Genomic DNA, 13,902 nt, shown 5'->3' with positions numbered 1-13,902 from the left:
GAGACTTTGCATCTAAATAGCTGTCTTCATTTTGCTTATCCTGAAGGATTTAACCGTTTATAAACAAGCCCAGAGCACATACCTGTGATAGGAGTTGCTTCTCCGGGGGTAGTGTGTTCTTGGCAGTTACAATAGTGAGTCAGGTGTGAGATAGGTATGGGAGGTCGTGGTTGGGTCACAGTTGATGCAGCAGAACTTGCCATGGTCACATTTCGATTCTTTGCAGCAACTAAGGAGGGGTCAGAGCCAGCTGTGTTTCGTAGATGCCGGGCCCTTTGTGTTGCTCTGGATTGTGTATTAGGAGCATGCTTCTTGACATACATCAGTTTGTGCTTTCAGAGAGACCTCTCTGCGGCTGCCTTGTGGCCACAGTTTTGTTTCTGCTGCACGAGGCACTGAGCCCCTTGAGTCTGTATGTTCAGTGCCGTGTGTCCCCGCAACCACTTGTGTCGTGCTTTAGCTCTGGTGGGGCTGTGGAGGGTGTGAAGAAGGCATGCTCAACTCCATGTGGGAGCAAGGTATTGACAGTAGCAGGAGAAAGATGTGTTAAAAATCCTGATGCTATTTCAGGAAAAGGTGTGAGAGTCAAGTATGTTCTGATGGTACTTGCAGCAATGCCATGGGCAGCGGGGCAGGGAGGCTAGGCTCTGCTAGAGTGGGAAGGAGCAGCAGTGCCTCACTCTGTCTGTTGAGAGCACTTACTGTGGATTGGTTTTGCCCCTCCCAGGGGCACTAGGCAAACCTTCTCTCCCTCCTCTGTCCTCCTTCACATGCCATTTATGGAGCTCACCTCCGTTGGCCTGCAAACGCCTACTTTGGTCTGAAGTACACATTTTTAGGAACACAGCATTGAAAACAGTGACTCCCTTTGTTGGCCCTTCCTGAGTGTGGGGCATCGTGCAGAGAACGTTACCTCGGCCATCACCGTGTTTAGTCCTAGGGAACAGGTTGGTGGCAGAGCAGGCCTGCCGTGGTCCGAACCCCTGGGACTGCTGCTTTTCAAAGGTATCAGTTTGAGTTTGCAGGTCTTTTCTGGAAAAACTTAGCAGTTCTGGTATGAAGTTCCAGCCTAATTATTCTATTACTTTACAGTCTTTGATGATAAGGTTGTTCTGGTGTTAGCAGAATAAGAATTATTAATGTCCAAATAAAATTGTTATTTTTCTGATGAGTGGGCAAGCTTTAGATGAAAATAATGGTGGTGGTTCTCAGATTTCAAAGCCAAGTTGAGGTACAGTGCTTTTGTCCCCAGGTAGATAGCTCTGCATTCTTCCGAAGGTCCTTGGGCTGGTGAACCTGAGGAGGATGGGGCTGTGTCCCTGACCTGTGTGGAGGTGGCACACAGGTGATGGGTGTGTGGATGTGTGGGCACCTCCGTGTGCAGTGAGCGCGTCAGCACTGCTTCTTACATGATAGCCAGAGAGGGCGAGGTTTACAGGTGATGTCTGACTGAGGGTATCAAAGTATAAAGAGTGGTGAGAGACTACTTGTGTTACTTTAATTTTCCCCACCACTCCTGAAGCTGTTTTTTACTTTTCTTCTTTAGCTTCTGTCTGGCCCTCTGAGCCCCAACGAGAGTTTCCTGAGGTACCTTACTCTTCCACAAGACAACGAGCTTGCTATAGACTTACGACAGACTGCAGTTGTTGTCATGGCGCACTTAGACCGCCTGGCCACCCCTTGTATGCCACCCCTCTGTAGCTCTCCGACATCTCACAAGGTAAGTGTGGGAGCAAGGTTTATTCTCCGTGTATTTGTTCCTAGAGTCTCATTCTGTGCCTGTGTGGAGACTCACTTTCTCTGGGGTTGGGGTGGAGTTTGCTTTCAGCTTTGGAATGTGTACACTTGAAGGTGTCAGTCATTAGCTGTCACAGTGAGCAGACTGATGCACAGAGGGTTTAGGACCCATGCCAGGTTCCAGATTCAGGGGGCGTGTCCCCAGAGAGGTCTCCTGTGTTCACACAGCCGTATGCTGTGCTGTCTTCCTTAGGAGGAGCATAGTGGTGTGTGAGGACCTGCTGACACAGGCTCACCGAGAATCTCATACAGTCACACCTGATCATTGCAATGTTGTCCCGTTACATGGATGAGAAGGCTGCGTTTGGAGTGCACTTTGTGAGGGTCGCAGAAAGAACCCTGATTTTAATCCAGAGTTTTTAAGCTTTGTTCTTGATAGTACAAGTGCTTTTTAAAGTTAATTTTTATTGGAGTGTAGTTGATTTGCAGCATGTGTCAGTTTCTCCTGTACAGCAAAGTGCAGATTTTTCTGACTCTTAATTTTGGGGAGAAGGTAGGGACTGCGTCATGAGGTTTGTAGGATCTCAGTCCCCAGACCAGGTATTAAATCTGGATCACTGGCAGTGAGAGTGTAGAGTCTTGTTCACTGGACTACCAGGGAATTCTGTCTAACTTTAATTTGAGTAGTATTTATTTTATTTTATAGTAATTTATGTTTTCCAAATAAGTAATACATTTACATGGTTGAAAAGTAAAAACTAAGTGCAAGGATAATTGACACTTCCTGTCTCTCTGCCTTGTCTCACCCCGTTTTCCACCCGTTGCTCCTCACTTTTCTGGTCTTTATGTGTCCTTTCAGTGTTCTCTCAGTGGTAGTGTATTATAGCCCTTCTGTATGTAACTTGTCTTTCCACCAATCAGGATACGGGAGAGCTCTCTATGTAAGTGAAGAGCTTCTCACTTTAGAACTCTATGGCTGATTCATATCAATGTATGACAAAACCCACTGAAATGTTGTGAAGTAATTAGCCTCCAACTAATAAAAAAAAAAAAAAGAAAAAAAAAACAGCTTAGTGGTCCATGTGTGGATGTGTCATGATTTTTTAAAATCCGTTTCCTGTCGGTGAACTCGTGTTGCCAGGAGTTTGCTGCTTAGGTGGTATTGCGATGGCTTCCCCTGTACCTTTGTTCTTCTCTGTGTGTACACGCAGGTGCACACGTGTGGTGGACACGGGAGCTGCGTATCCCCCAATTTCTGTCATGCGGCTTGACTCCCTTAACACCACTAACAGCAGGGATGCTTGTCTCCAGGCTTGCTGAGGCCGTTGGGTCCCTACCTGTTATGGCAGAGTGGTAACCTAATGTTTTGAGCATTTTAAAATATATTTAAGATCTACTTGTGCTACTTTTTAATGTGCTCTGTTAAATGAAATGCTCTGGAAAAGTAACCTGTCCAGTTACTTATCTTACCTGCTAACTGAGGCTGTATGGGGTGTTCTGAGTTATTTTGATGTTTTGAATCAGCTTCCTTCTTTACTTGCTTAATTTTTATCTTATTATATCTGTTTGTTACTCCTTTCATGAATTATTCTTAATTTTTTTCTAAGAAGGAAATTTTCTTGCTGATACGAAGGAAATATTTACTCGCTTCATTCTTTGACAGGGATCATTACAAGAAGTCATAGGATGGGGGTTAATAGGATGGAAATACTACGCCAATGTGATCGGTCCCATTCAGTGTGAAGGCCTTGCCAACCTGGGGGTCATGCAGATCGCCTGTGCAGAGAAGCGCTTCCTGATTTTGTCGAGGAATGGCCGTGTATACACGCAAGCCTACAACAGTGACACTCTTGTAGGTCCTGGGGTGGGTTGGTGGAGGGGGCTCTCTGCTGTTTGTGCTGCATATCTTGTCTTTCTTTATGTTAGCTGATTTCTGAAGGTTTATAAGCATCTGCTCATTGTATATTATTAATTGTATTTAAAAGTCTTGATTGTAATCATTATTGTCACAATTTTGGGGCAGAATTTCTTAGTTCTTCAGCTCAGGAACTCCTTACAGTGTCACTTATTGTCAACTACTATTCCCATTTATAAACTGTAAAGTCATTTCACTTTGGGACCAGGAAGTAACAGATGAGGAGCTCATGGGGATGGTGGCAGATGGGCGCTCTTCACCTGTAGTTGCACGTCTCCCTGTGCAAGAGTGGTCCAGGCCTGCCACGGGGCCCATGTGGCACCTGCCTGGTGCTGTTCTGCAGTGCTGGGCAGGCCGCTGGACAACCCCCAGAGAGGTTTAGTCTGAGTGGGGTTTGCTAGTAAGATACACGAGGGAGGCAAGTCATGCAGTTTTCTTGTCCTTGGGTTGCTTACTAATTTTCTTTCTGTTTTTACCTTTTTTAGGCCCCGCAGTTGGTCCAGGGGCTTGCCTCCAGAAACATTGTAAAAATTGCTGCCCATTCAGACGGTCACCACTACCTGGCCTTGGCAGCCACTGGAGAGGTGTATTCCTGGGGCTGCGGGGACGGCGGACGCCTGGGCCATGGAGACACCGTGTATGTGCAGCCTGTTCCTCTGCCTGATACGCTCTTCTTTTGTGTTGCTGTGACCAAAATAAGGTGGCAAAGGAAAGTGTGCTGAGGGCTTTGCAGCTGTTCAGACGTGCAGGGCTGCGGTGGAGAGGGCTGCCCCCCAGGATGGGCCCGCCCCTGTGACCCGGTGGGAGCTCTGCACACTGCATAGACAGTGGGCAGTGGGCCTTCCTGTTGTTCTGTTCCCCCGGCTTTTGCTGCTCCTGTTGATACACATACTGCAGAGTTTTCTAATCTGAATTCCACACTCTTCTTCCTTCATTTATTACCTCAGCACATCTCTATCAGATAATGTCCTCATTTCCTTGAGCCATACTATCATTTTCACAGCTACAAAAATCAAGAGTTTTCTAATGTGTTATTTTGATTATTGTAAGAGACCAGAAACAAAACAGAATGGTTGTTCTAAATGTGGAGTCGTGAAAATAAACAGTTCTGACAGCTGCCTTGGAATCACAGGAACCCTTTCATGTTACTGTTGTGAGTGGAGGTTGGTGGAGAAAACACTGATTTTAGGTTGAGTTTGAAGATGCACCCCATTTCAGGGCTGTCAGAGCCATGAGCAGGGAGTGGGCAGCAGCAGAGTTGAGAGGAGACTGGCCCATTCTCACTGGGTGGACGTGACATCTCCAGGATGTCAAATTGTGAAAAAAGAGTCATGCAGTCTGGGTGTTAGCATTCAGCAGACTTGATGTCCTGCACTTGACACTGTTGTAGGACTTTCAGACAAATCTAGTAAAATGATAGTGAAGAAAAGGAACTACAAGTACAGAATTTAGAATTGTTGTTAATCTTAGGTTAACAGGGAGGCAGGGATTGGCTTGGGGCTTACAGGACTTGAAAGGGTTGAGGTTTGGGTTGGAGGCATTAGTCTTTTTACTTTTTAAATGTTGAATATAATTACCATGCATAAAATAGTTTGTAATTAAATAACACTCAGTTGAGATTAAGTGCTAGTTGAATAACTTGTCTATTGCCTGAGGAGTTGAGGGAAAGAAAGTGGAATGGTACAGAAGTTACAGTGAAGCTTTGGGGTGGGGGGTTGAAACTTGAGCTGAATGGGGAGGTGGTTCTGGAGTAATGCATTTGTTCCTCTTCCCGTATGTGCCCCTCCTTCTGTGTGCTTATTTTGCAGAATAGTGTGTCACAAAATAAGTGAGCTGTGTCTTTGGACAGGCTAGAATGAGTGTTACTGATCATATTTTAGATTATAAGCATTGGGCATTTGTTAATTTTGAAAGTGAATCAGCTAGTGGTCTCTTCTACCCAATTAATCCTTGCTGCTTCCTACTTTTTGTTTGTGAAATGTAGATTGCAATGTGATTAGTAAACCTTGCCCATCATTTCTTCCCTGTTTGTTTTAACAAATATATATAAATTTCAGTCATGTGCATGAGATTTACAAATTCACCAGCTTTCCATGTACAGTTTGGTGAGCTTCACAAATGCCTGAGGCTGGGAGCCACTGTGACTGAGATACAGAGTGCTTCTGTTAACACCCCACCCCTGGCTTCTCTGGACCGTTCTGCCGCCACCCCCCGCCCCCCACCTCTGGCTGCTGGTTTTTGCCACTTGGGAGTGTTTGTTTCCGGCTGTGGCGCTCAGTGCAGTTCCCTGTTGCTGCACGTGGGCTATCTGTGAACAGGCCGCTCTTCAGACCACTCTGACCAGAGCTGCCATGGGCTTGATCACCTGTGTCTTTAACAGCATGCTGGGTGTGACGCTTGGCATTAGGTGCCCATGTAACAAAAATTCATGCAAGTGTTTAAATTCTGTATTTCTTAATTATTTCATAAGACGCCTGAAAGGCAAAGTTATCTCGATGCTGCAGTTTATTCCTGGGAGTGTCACTAGTAGGAAAGGCTCAGAAGTGCATTCATGTTTGTTCCTATTGTCTCCACAGGCCTCTTGAGGAACCTAAGGTGATCTCTGCTTTCTCTGGAAAGCAGGCCGGGAAGCACGTGGTGCACATTGCGTGTGGAAGCACATACAGCGCGGCCATCACAGCGGAAGGGGAGCTCTACACCTGGGGCAGGGGGAACTACGGCCGGCTAGGCCACGGTATGTCTGCTCTGGGCCCGCTTGGGCTTGCTGCGTGGGGCTGCTGCTCTCTCAGATCCTTGCAGTAACAATAGTCCTATCTGTTTGAAGGCTCCAGTGAAGATGAGGCCATCCCCATGCTGGTTGCTGGGCTCAAAGGACTGAAGGTCATTGATGTGGCATGTGGAAGTGGTGATGCTCAGACCCTGGCCGTGACAGAGAATGGTATGTGGAGCACGAGCCGCCTTGGGAGGGCTCTCAGGATGAGGAGGGCCACTGCCCTAGAGGGAGTGAGCTTTGGAGGCTTTAGTGCACATGCACCTCAGTGTCTTTGGAAGAGGTAGAGATGTTATGGGACTTGTAGTTTCCATTGCCCAGAGCCATCCTTCCTATATGGGCATTTTATTTTTAACAAAGAAATGAAAATAAATGGAGTAATTCATGTAATATTTCTGTTACTATGATTACTTTTCCTCATGTTGAGCCACGCTTGATTCTCTGTGGTAAATCCGGCTTATTGTTAGTCTTTGTGTATTCACAGTATGATACTTGCATTTAATTTCAGTTTTGTATTTGTGTTCATTAGTGAGATTGTACTCGTGTGACACTTTTTGTGGATATACTTACCAGGTTTGATGTTGATTTTTTTCTTTTTTTTTGACTGCACTGTGTGGCTTGTGGGGTTTTTAGTTTCCTGACCAGGGATTGAACCTGGGCCCTCAGCAGTGAGAGTGCAGAGTCCTAACCACTGGAATGCCAGGGAATTCCCAATATTGATTTTTTTAAATGGTATTTGTCTTTCAGTATTGTGGGAGTCTGTCCTTTGAATTGTGGGGTCTGTCTGTCAGTATTAGTTGGGAGCCTGTCAGCCTTGCCCTCCCACAGAGAGCAACTTTGTTTTATCTCTTTATGTAATATTTAATTAAATTGCCCTAAAATTTTTATTGGAAATAAATAGTGTTGTGTGTTTGACGTGTGGTCAGCGGAATAAGAACGGTGTGCAGGCAGGCCTGAGAATGGCGTGCAGTGTGCCGTGGGTCCAGTTACTGTGTTTATGGAGGCACTGGAGCTTTTGCTCCGTGTTTAGTCCTTAGTGGAAACTGTCTCATGAAGCCAGACTAGTAAGGGTTAGGACTTTATCGCTTCCCCAGTAGTGGTAAAGAGCCCACCTGCCAGTGCAGGAGACCCTGGCTCGATCCCTGGGTCCAGGAGATACCTGGAGGAGCATGGTACCCCCTTCAGTACCTGCAGTATTCTTGCTGAGCACTCCCACGGACAGAGGGGCCTGGAGGGCTACAGCCCATAGATTGCAAAGAGCCAGACTCGACTGAAGCGACTTAGCACACCCAGAACTTTACTGTTCATTCAGATAAAACAAAATGAAAAGTCGGGTTTCCACTTCTTACCTGTCTTTTAAAGTTTTTAATTTTTTTGGCCGAGTCAGGTCTTCGTTGCGGTGTGGGGTCCTTTGTTGTGGCATGAGATGTTTTCTAAGTGGAGGTGTGTGGGCCCAGTAGTTGCCGAGCCCAGGCTTAGTTCCCCTGAGGTATGTGGGATCTCAGTTCCCCAACCAGGACTGAACTCTGTCCCCTGCACTGGAAGGTAGATTCTTAACTACCAGGGAAGTCTCTCCATTTCTTAATTGCTTCTGTAACAACCTGAGATAGAAACTAGATTTCATTTGTGTCAACTATATACATTAGTGATCTAGATTTTTGTGTGTTTTTGGCTGTATTGATTATTTTCAGACATTTAAAAGGCTTATTTAGATGTATAGCTATTTTTACTCAGTTAATTTGTACTTTTTAGGTCAAGTGTGGTCCTGGGGAGATGGTGACTATGGGAAATTGGGCAGAGGTGGTAGTGATGGCTGCAAAACACCAAAGCTGATTGAAAAGCTACAAGACTTGGATGTTGTCAAAGTCCGATGTGGAAGTCAATTTTCTATTGCCTTGACAAAAGATGGCCAAGTCTATTCATGGGGAAAAGGTGACAACCAGAGACTTGGGCATGGAACAGAGGAACATGTCCGTTATCCCAAACTCTTGGAAGGATTGCAAGGTGAGTGCAAAATGTAAACTTTTAAAACCGTTTGAGGAGTTTTCTTCAGTAATCTTTTAAAGTTTGCAGGTATTTTCCTTTACCTGACATTCCATGAATGACCCACAAAATTAGAAGCTTTTACCCACATTTTAATAGGCATAGATAATAAATGGAAAGTGATTTGTCTATATTAAAAAGTGACCTAGAATTATTCTCAGCAAATTTAATTTGAAACTTTAAATTTTACCAATATTGGAGAGTTCTTTTTTGTTTGTTTTTTCTATTTTATTGGAGAGGTTTGTCTGTGTGTGTGTGTGGGGGGAGGGGTAAGTACTCATTTCATTACTCATTAAATCGGCCTCAGTGAGATTAGCTTCTGTTTGGTGAGGTCATCTGTAGTTATCCTGTAGATCTTGCTAAGACCATGGATACGTATGTAGCACAAAGGGAGACAGGATTGGGTCAGCCTGGAGTGGTCTTGTTTGAACTGATCCTTGCTGGATGAATCCTCTCTGTTTGGTTTCAAGGTGTCCGGTATGCATTCTCAGTAGACAGGAAGGATCAGAGTCCAGGCATGGCGTTGTGCTTTGCAGATACCCTCAGAAGTAGGGGAGAGGCTGGTGCTGAGTGTATCAAGTGGGACCTGTAGTGCTCTCTCGCCGCACCGCGTGAGGTGGGCAGGCTGTGTTTTATTGGACCAGGCTCTCTGTGTGATTTTAGGTTTGAGGACCTTATGCCGTCTCTCCTGACTACTCAGCCTTGCTACTGTAGCCTTAAAGCAGTCATAGACAATGGGAAAACAAATGGACCTGTGTCCCAGTACACTTCAATTCACAGAAACAGGCCTTGCGCTGCATTTGGCACACGGGATACAGTTTGTTGGGTTACTCACTTGAATTCATCTTTATGTTTTTGCTTTGAGTTTAGAAGTGAGAATTTTAAGTGGGACTTGCCAGTTCGTTTCCCCATCATTTTTATTTTAAAGCATGCTAATACTTTGGTGATTAGAAGTTTTGTGTGTTCACATGGTGTTTATTATTTTCTAAGTGTCTAAGGTAAGTTCTAGAGTTAATACAGTTGGTTGTATACTATGGAGCTGTATTTAAATTTTATTTGCCTTTGTGTTTATTTATTCCCTTCATTTACTAGATGAAATCAAGTTCCTCAGCCCCATTATTTAGATACAGGGATAGCTTACTATGAGAGTATTTAGGTGATTGTTGATATAGTTATTTGTTCTTAGGAGAGGCTCTTAGGATAGAATTGTTTTTCTTACTGTAGTAGAGTTTTTTCGGCTGAATTTTTTTTAATGTTGATATGTCTGAAAGCATGACCTTATGTTAAGCATGACCTCTTAACATGACATAGCATGTTTTTGTCATGTTTAATATGCTAATAGGCAAAATTACAATACTTTGCTAACACTATTAAATAGAAAAATATATTTTATATTTATATCATTTAACTTTGGAGAAAAATAAAAGATTTTGTTTTAGAAAACTTTCTAAATAAGCAGTGTACTTTGACTTTCACCAAGATAGACCAAGCCATAAAACACACCTTAACAGTTTAAAAGGAGAGAAATCAGTATCTGCTCTCAGACTACAATGGAATTAACCAGAAGTCAATAACGAAAGTTAGCTGGAAAATCCCCAAATACATAGAGATAAAATAGTTTACTTCTAGATAAAACATAGGTTAATGAAGACATCTCAAAATAAATTTTAAAATATTTTAAACTAAATGAAAATACAACTTGTTAAAATTTGTGGGATACAGTGAAAGCTTAGATGGAAATTTATAGCTTCAAATATATAAGAAGAGAGATCTAAAATCAATACTCTTTCTGTCTAGCAAAGGAAACCATGAAAGAAATGAAACGGCAAACTATGAAATGGCTGGAAATATTTGTAAGTCATATATTTGATAAGGAGTTAATATTCAAAATATATAAATCTTATATAACTCAAGAGCAGAAAAAAAAAAAATGATCTGAATAGTCTTTTTTCCAAAGAAAACATATTATGGCTAGCAGGTACATGAAAACATGTTCAACATCACTAATCGTCAATGAAATACATTTCAAAACATTGAGATATCACCTCTTACCTCTTAGAATGTCGGTTATCAAAAGACAAGAAATAACACGAGATGGCAAGGATGTAGAGATAAGGGAAACTTTGTGCCTGTTGGTGAGACTGTAAACTGGTGGAGCCACTCTGGAAAACAGTATGGAGGTTCCTCAAAAAATAAAAATAGAACTACCAGCAGTTCTACTTCTGGATATCAGAGACACCAACTCAAAAAACATCTGCATCCACATGTTTATTGCAGCATTATTCACAATAGCTAAGACATGTATCTGACTGTAGTGTCCATTGATGGGTGACATATAAAGAAAAAAAAATATATATATGAACTCAAGACACATGTGAAAGGCTGGTTCAGTGTTAAAAATCAGTTAATGTAATCCATCGAGTTGACAGACGAAAGAAGAAAAATCACATGATTGTATCAATAAGTGCAAAAAAAGCTTTTGACAAAATTTCACTACCCATTTGTGATTTAAAAAAAACAATAAATTAGGAATAGAGGAAACTTCTTCAACTTGATAAAGACTATTAGGTTCATGCAAACGTAATTGTGGTTTCTGACCATGAATTTTAAACCATTATAACTAGGCTCAAACACATTTTTATTAATCAAAATAGGAACCATTGTAATCAGCCCATTTTCGCTAATGAGAAATAAGTTTGTTTATTCCTGTCACTTAAAAATCTATGCTTTGGGATTCAGCGAACTCTTGGAAAGCATTTTCTGCCTCCTGCTGGTTGAGGAAGTGTTTTCCCTGCAAAAAGTTGTTGGAATGCTTGAAGAAGTGGTAGTTGGTTGACGAGAGGTCAGGTGAATATGGCAGATGAGGCAAAACTTCATAGCCCAATTTGTTCAACTTGCGATGCATTTGTTGTGCGACATCTGGTTGGGTGTTGTCATGGAGAAAGGATGTTCCATTTCATCATTTTCTGTACAAATTATTACTGTAAGTTTAGCTAATGCAATAAAACAAGAAAAGGAAATAAAAGCTATACAGATTGAAAAGGAATAAATAAAACTTTGTTCACAGATGACTTGATTGTTTATATTGAAAATTTGAAAGGATTGACCAAAAGACCCTCCTGGAACTAACAAGGTTGTGACATACAAGGTTAATATGCCAAAGTTAATTTCTTTCTTACATACTGGCAACTAACAAGTAGAATTTGAAATTAAATATACAATACTGTTTGCATTAGCAACCTAAGAATGAAATACACAAGTATAAATCTAAATATTTATGAGATCTGTATGAGGAAAGCTATAAAACTGAGGAATGAAATCAAAGAAAAATTTTTTAAATGGAAAGATATTCTAAGTTCATTGATAGGAGCACTGAATATTGTTAAGATGTCTTTCCAACTTGATTTATAGATTTAATGCAATTCCAATTGAAATCCCAGAAAGTTATTTTCTGAATATCAACAAACCAAGTCTAAAGTTTATATCGAGAGCCCAGAAAGTTATTTTCTGAATATCAACAAACCAAGTCTAAAGTTTATATCGAGAGGCAAAATAGCCAACACAGTATTAAAGGAGAAGAGCAAGTTGTAAGACTTATACTGTCCAACTTCAAGACTTAACTGTAAAGCTGCAGTGATCAGAACAATTTGGTATTGGCTAAAATATGATCTTTATGGGCTTTCCTGATGGCTCAGCGGGTAAAGAGTCTACCTGCAGTGCAGAAGACCCAGGAGACACATGTTCGATCCCTGGGTTGGAAGGATCCCCTGGAGGAGGAAATGGCAACCCATTCCAGCATTCTTGCCTGAAAAATCCCATGACAGAGGAGCCTGGCAGGTTACAGTTCAAAGGGTTGCAAAGAGTCGGACATGGCTGAGTGACTGAACACCAAGTACGATCACAAGAAAAGGAGAAAAGAAGAGAAAGCTTGGAAATAGATCTACATAAATGTAGCTAACTGATCCTTGGCAGAGGAGTAAGGGCAATACAGTGGAGCAGAGATTGTCATTTCAACAAATGTCAGAAGAACTGGATGTCTGTGTGTAAAAAAATGAATAATTAATAATGGGAAGAGGCTTAGTGTCCATTGGGATCAGGAGTATATCACAGATATGTGCCTTCTCCTCAGTTTCACTGTGAACCTATAACTGTTCCAAAAACATAGTCTTTTAAAAAGGAGTACACTTTGCATGGTTATACTTTGGGATAAGAAAATATGATCTCTGGTTAATTCAAAGTACAGTTGTCTTTTTCTGAACAAGGATGAGGAAAATGAACAGATCCTTTTCATTCCACAGTATTATTTTATTTGTAGGCTGTAGGTCTTAATAGATTGTAGCTAGTAAAACACAGTGGAGGTTTTAATAATGTACATAAAGCAGATGAATTGTGAATGATATTAAAGCAATGACATTAAATGCCTTCTGACCTGAGTGGCCTAGAGTAAATATCTTTATTGCAACACAAGTCATAGGCATAAAGCTGTCTCTGCATCCTCCTTTCCCCCAGGGAAGAAGGTGATTGATGTGGCTGCAGGGTCCACCCACTGCCTGGCCCTGACTGAGGACAGTGAGGTCCACAGCTGGGGCAGCAACGACCAGTGCCAGCACTTTGACACCTTGCGTGTGACCAAGCCAGAACCCTCTGCACTGCCTGGACTGGACACCAAACATATAGTCGGGATCGCCTGTGGGCCGGCCCAGGTACAAAGTAGATGGCTTGGTATTTTACAGAATTTTAATTTCCTGTCAATTGTTGCTAGTACGTAGAAATATACTTGACTTGTATGTGTAGTCCTTTGTCAAATGCTTTTTCTTCTCAAATGATGTGATCATGTTTTCCTTCTTTACTCTGTTTATATAGTGGAATGCATTGATTTTCTAATATTGGGTGAACCTTGTGTTTTTGAGATAATCTCCACTTGGTCTTCTTTTTTTATATTGTTGGATTTGATTTGCTAATACACTGTTGAGAGTTTTCCTGTCAGTGCTCTTCAGAGATACTAGTTGGTGGCTTTCTTAGAAAACAACTTTCTTGCCTTTTTACCAGGGTAAGACTGGTCTCATACATAGTATTGGCAAGTGTTCTGTCCTGTTCTGTTTTTTGGAATGGGTTGAGTAGAATTAGTGTCATTTCTTTTTAAATGTTTCCCTATGAATTTATATGGCCCTGGAGATGTCTTTCTCCAAAGATTTTTAACCACAAATTCAGTTTTTTAATATTGAATTGTTCAAATTATTTCCTCTTTGGTGAGTGTTCCTGGTTTGCGATGCTCCAGGCATTGCTGCATTCTGTCTAAGTTAACCAGTTTCTATATGTAACATTTTCCTTGTTAGCATTTTCTTACTGACCTTTTGAAGTTTTTGGGTCTGCAGTGATATCCTCGTTCATTCCTGATATGAGTGATTTGTGCCTTTTCTCTTTGCCATTTTCATTA

At 42.0% G+C, this 13,902-nt stretch overlaps 1 protein-coding gene across 5 annotated transcripts in view; it reads left to right on the top strand.

Annotated features, from left to right (window-relative positions):
* HERC2 (HECT and RLD domain containing E3 ubiquitin protein ligase 2) overlaps positions 1-13,902 on the top strand; it is a 239,225-nt gene that overhangs the window by 56,228 nt on the left and 169,095 nt on the right. For all 5 annotated transcript variants that reach the window (XM_043894731.1, XM_043894732.1, XM_043894733.1 and 2 more), the window contains 7 exons: positions 1,547-1,720; positions 3,401-3,589; positions 4,138-4,289; positions 6,229-6,386; positions 6,477-6,590; positions 8,175-8,426; positions 12,975-13,168. In XM_043894731.1, coding sequence (XP_043750666.1) covers positions 1,547-1,720; positions 3,401-3,589; positions 4,138-4,289; positions 6,229-6,386; positions 6,477-6,590; positions 8,175-8,426; positions 12,975-13,168 — 1,233 coding nt within the window. The remainder of the gene's footprint in view (positions 1-1,546; positions 1,721-3,400; positions 3,590-4,137; positions 4,290-6,228; positions 6,387-6,476; positions 6,591-8,174; positions 8,427-12,974; positions 13,169-13,902) is intronic.

Source organism: Cervus elaphus, chromosome 33, assembly GCF_910594005.1.
Source record: "Cervus elaphus chromosome 33, mCerEla1.1, whole genome shotgun sequence".
Lineage (NCBI taxonomy): Eukaryota > Metazoa > Chordata > Mammalia > Artiodactyla > Cervidae > Cervus > Cervus elaphus.
The sequence above is the reverse complement of the archived record's forward strand: the minus strand, read 5'-3'. Positions and strand labels throughout refer to the sequence as shown.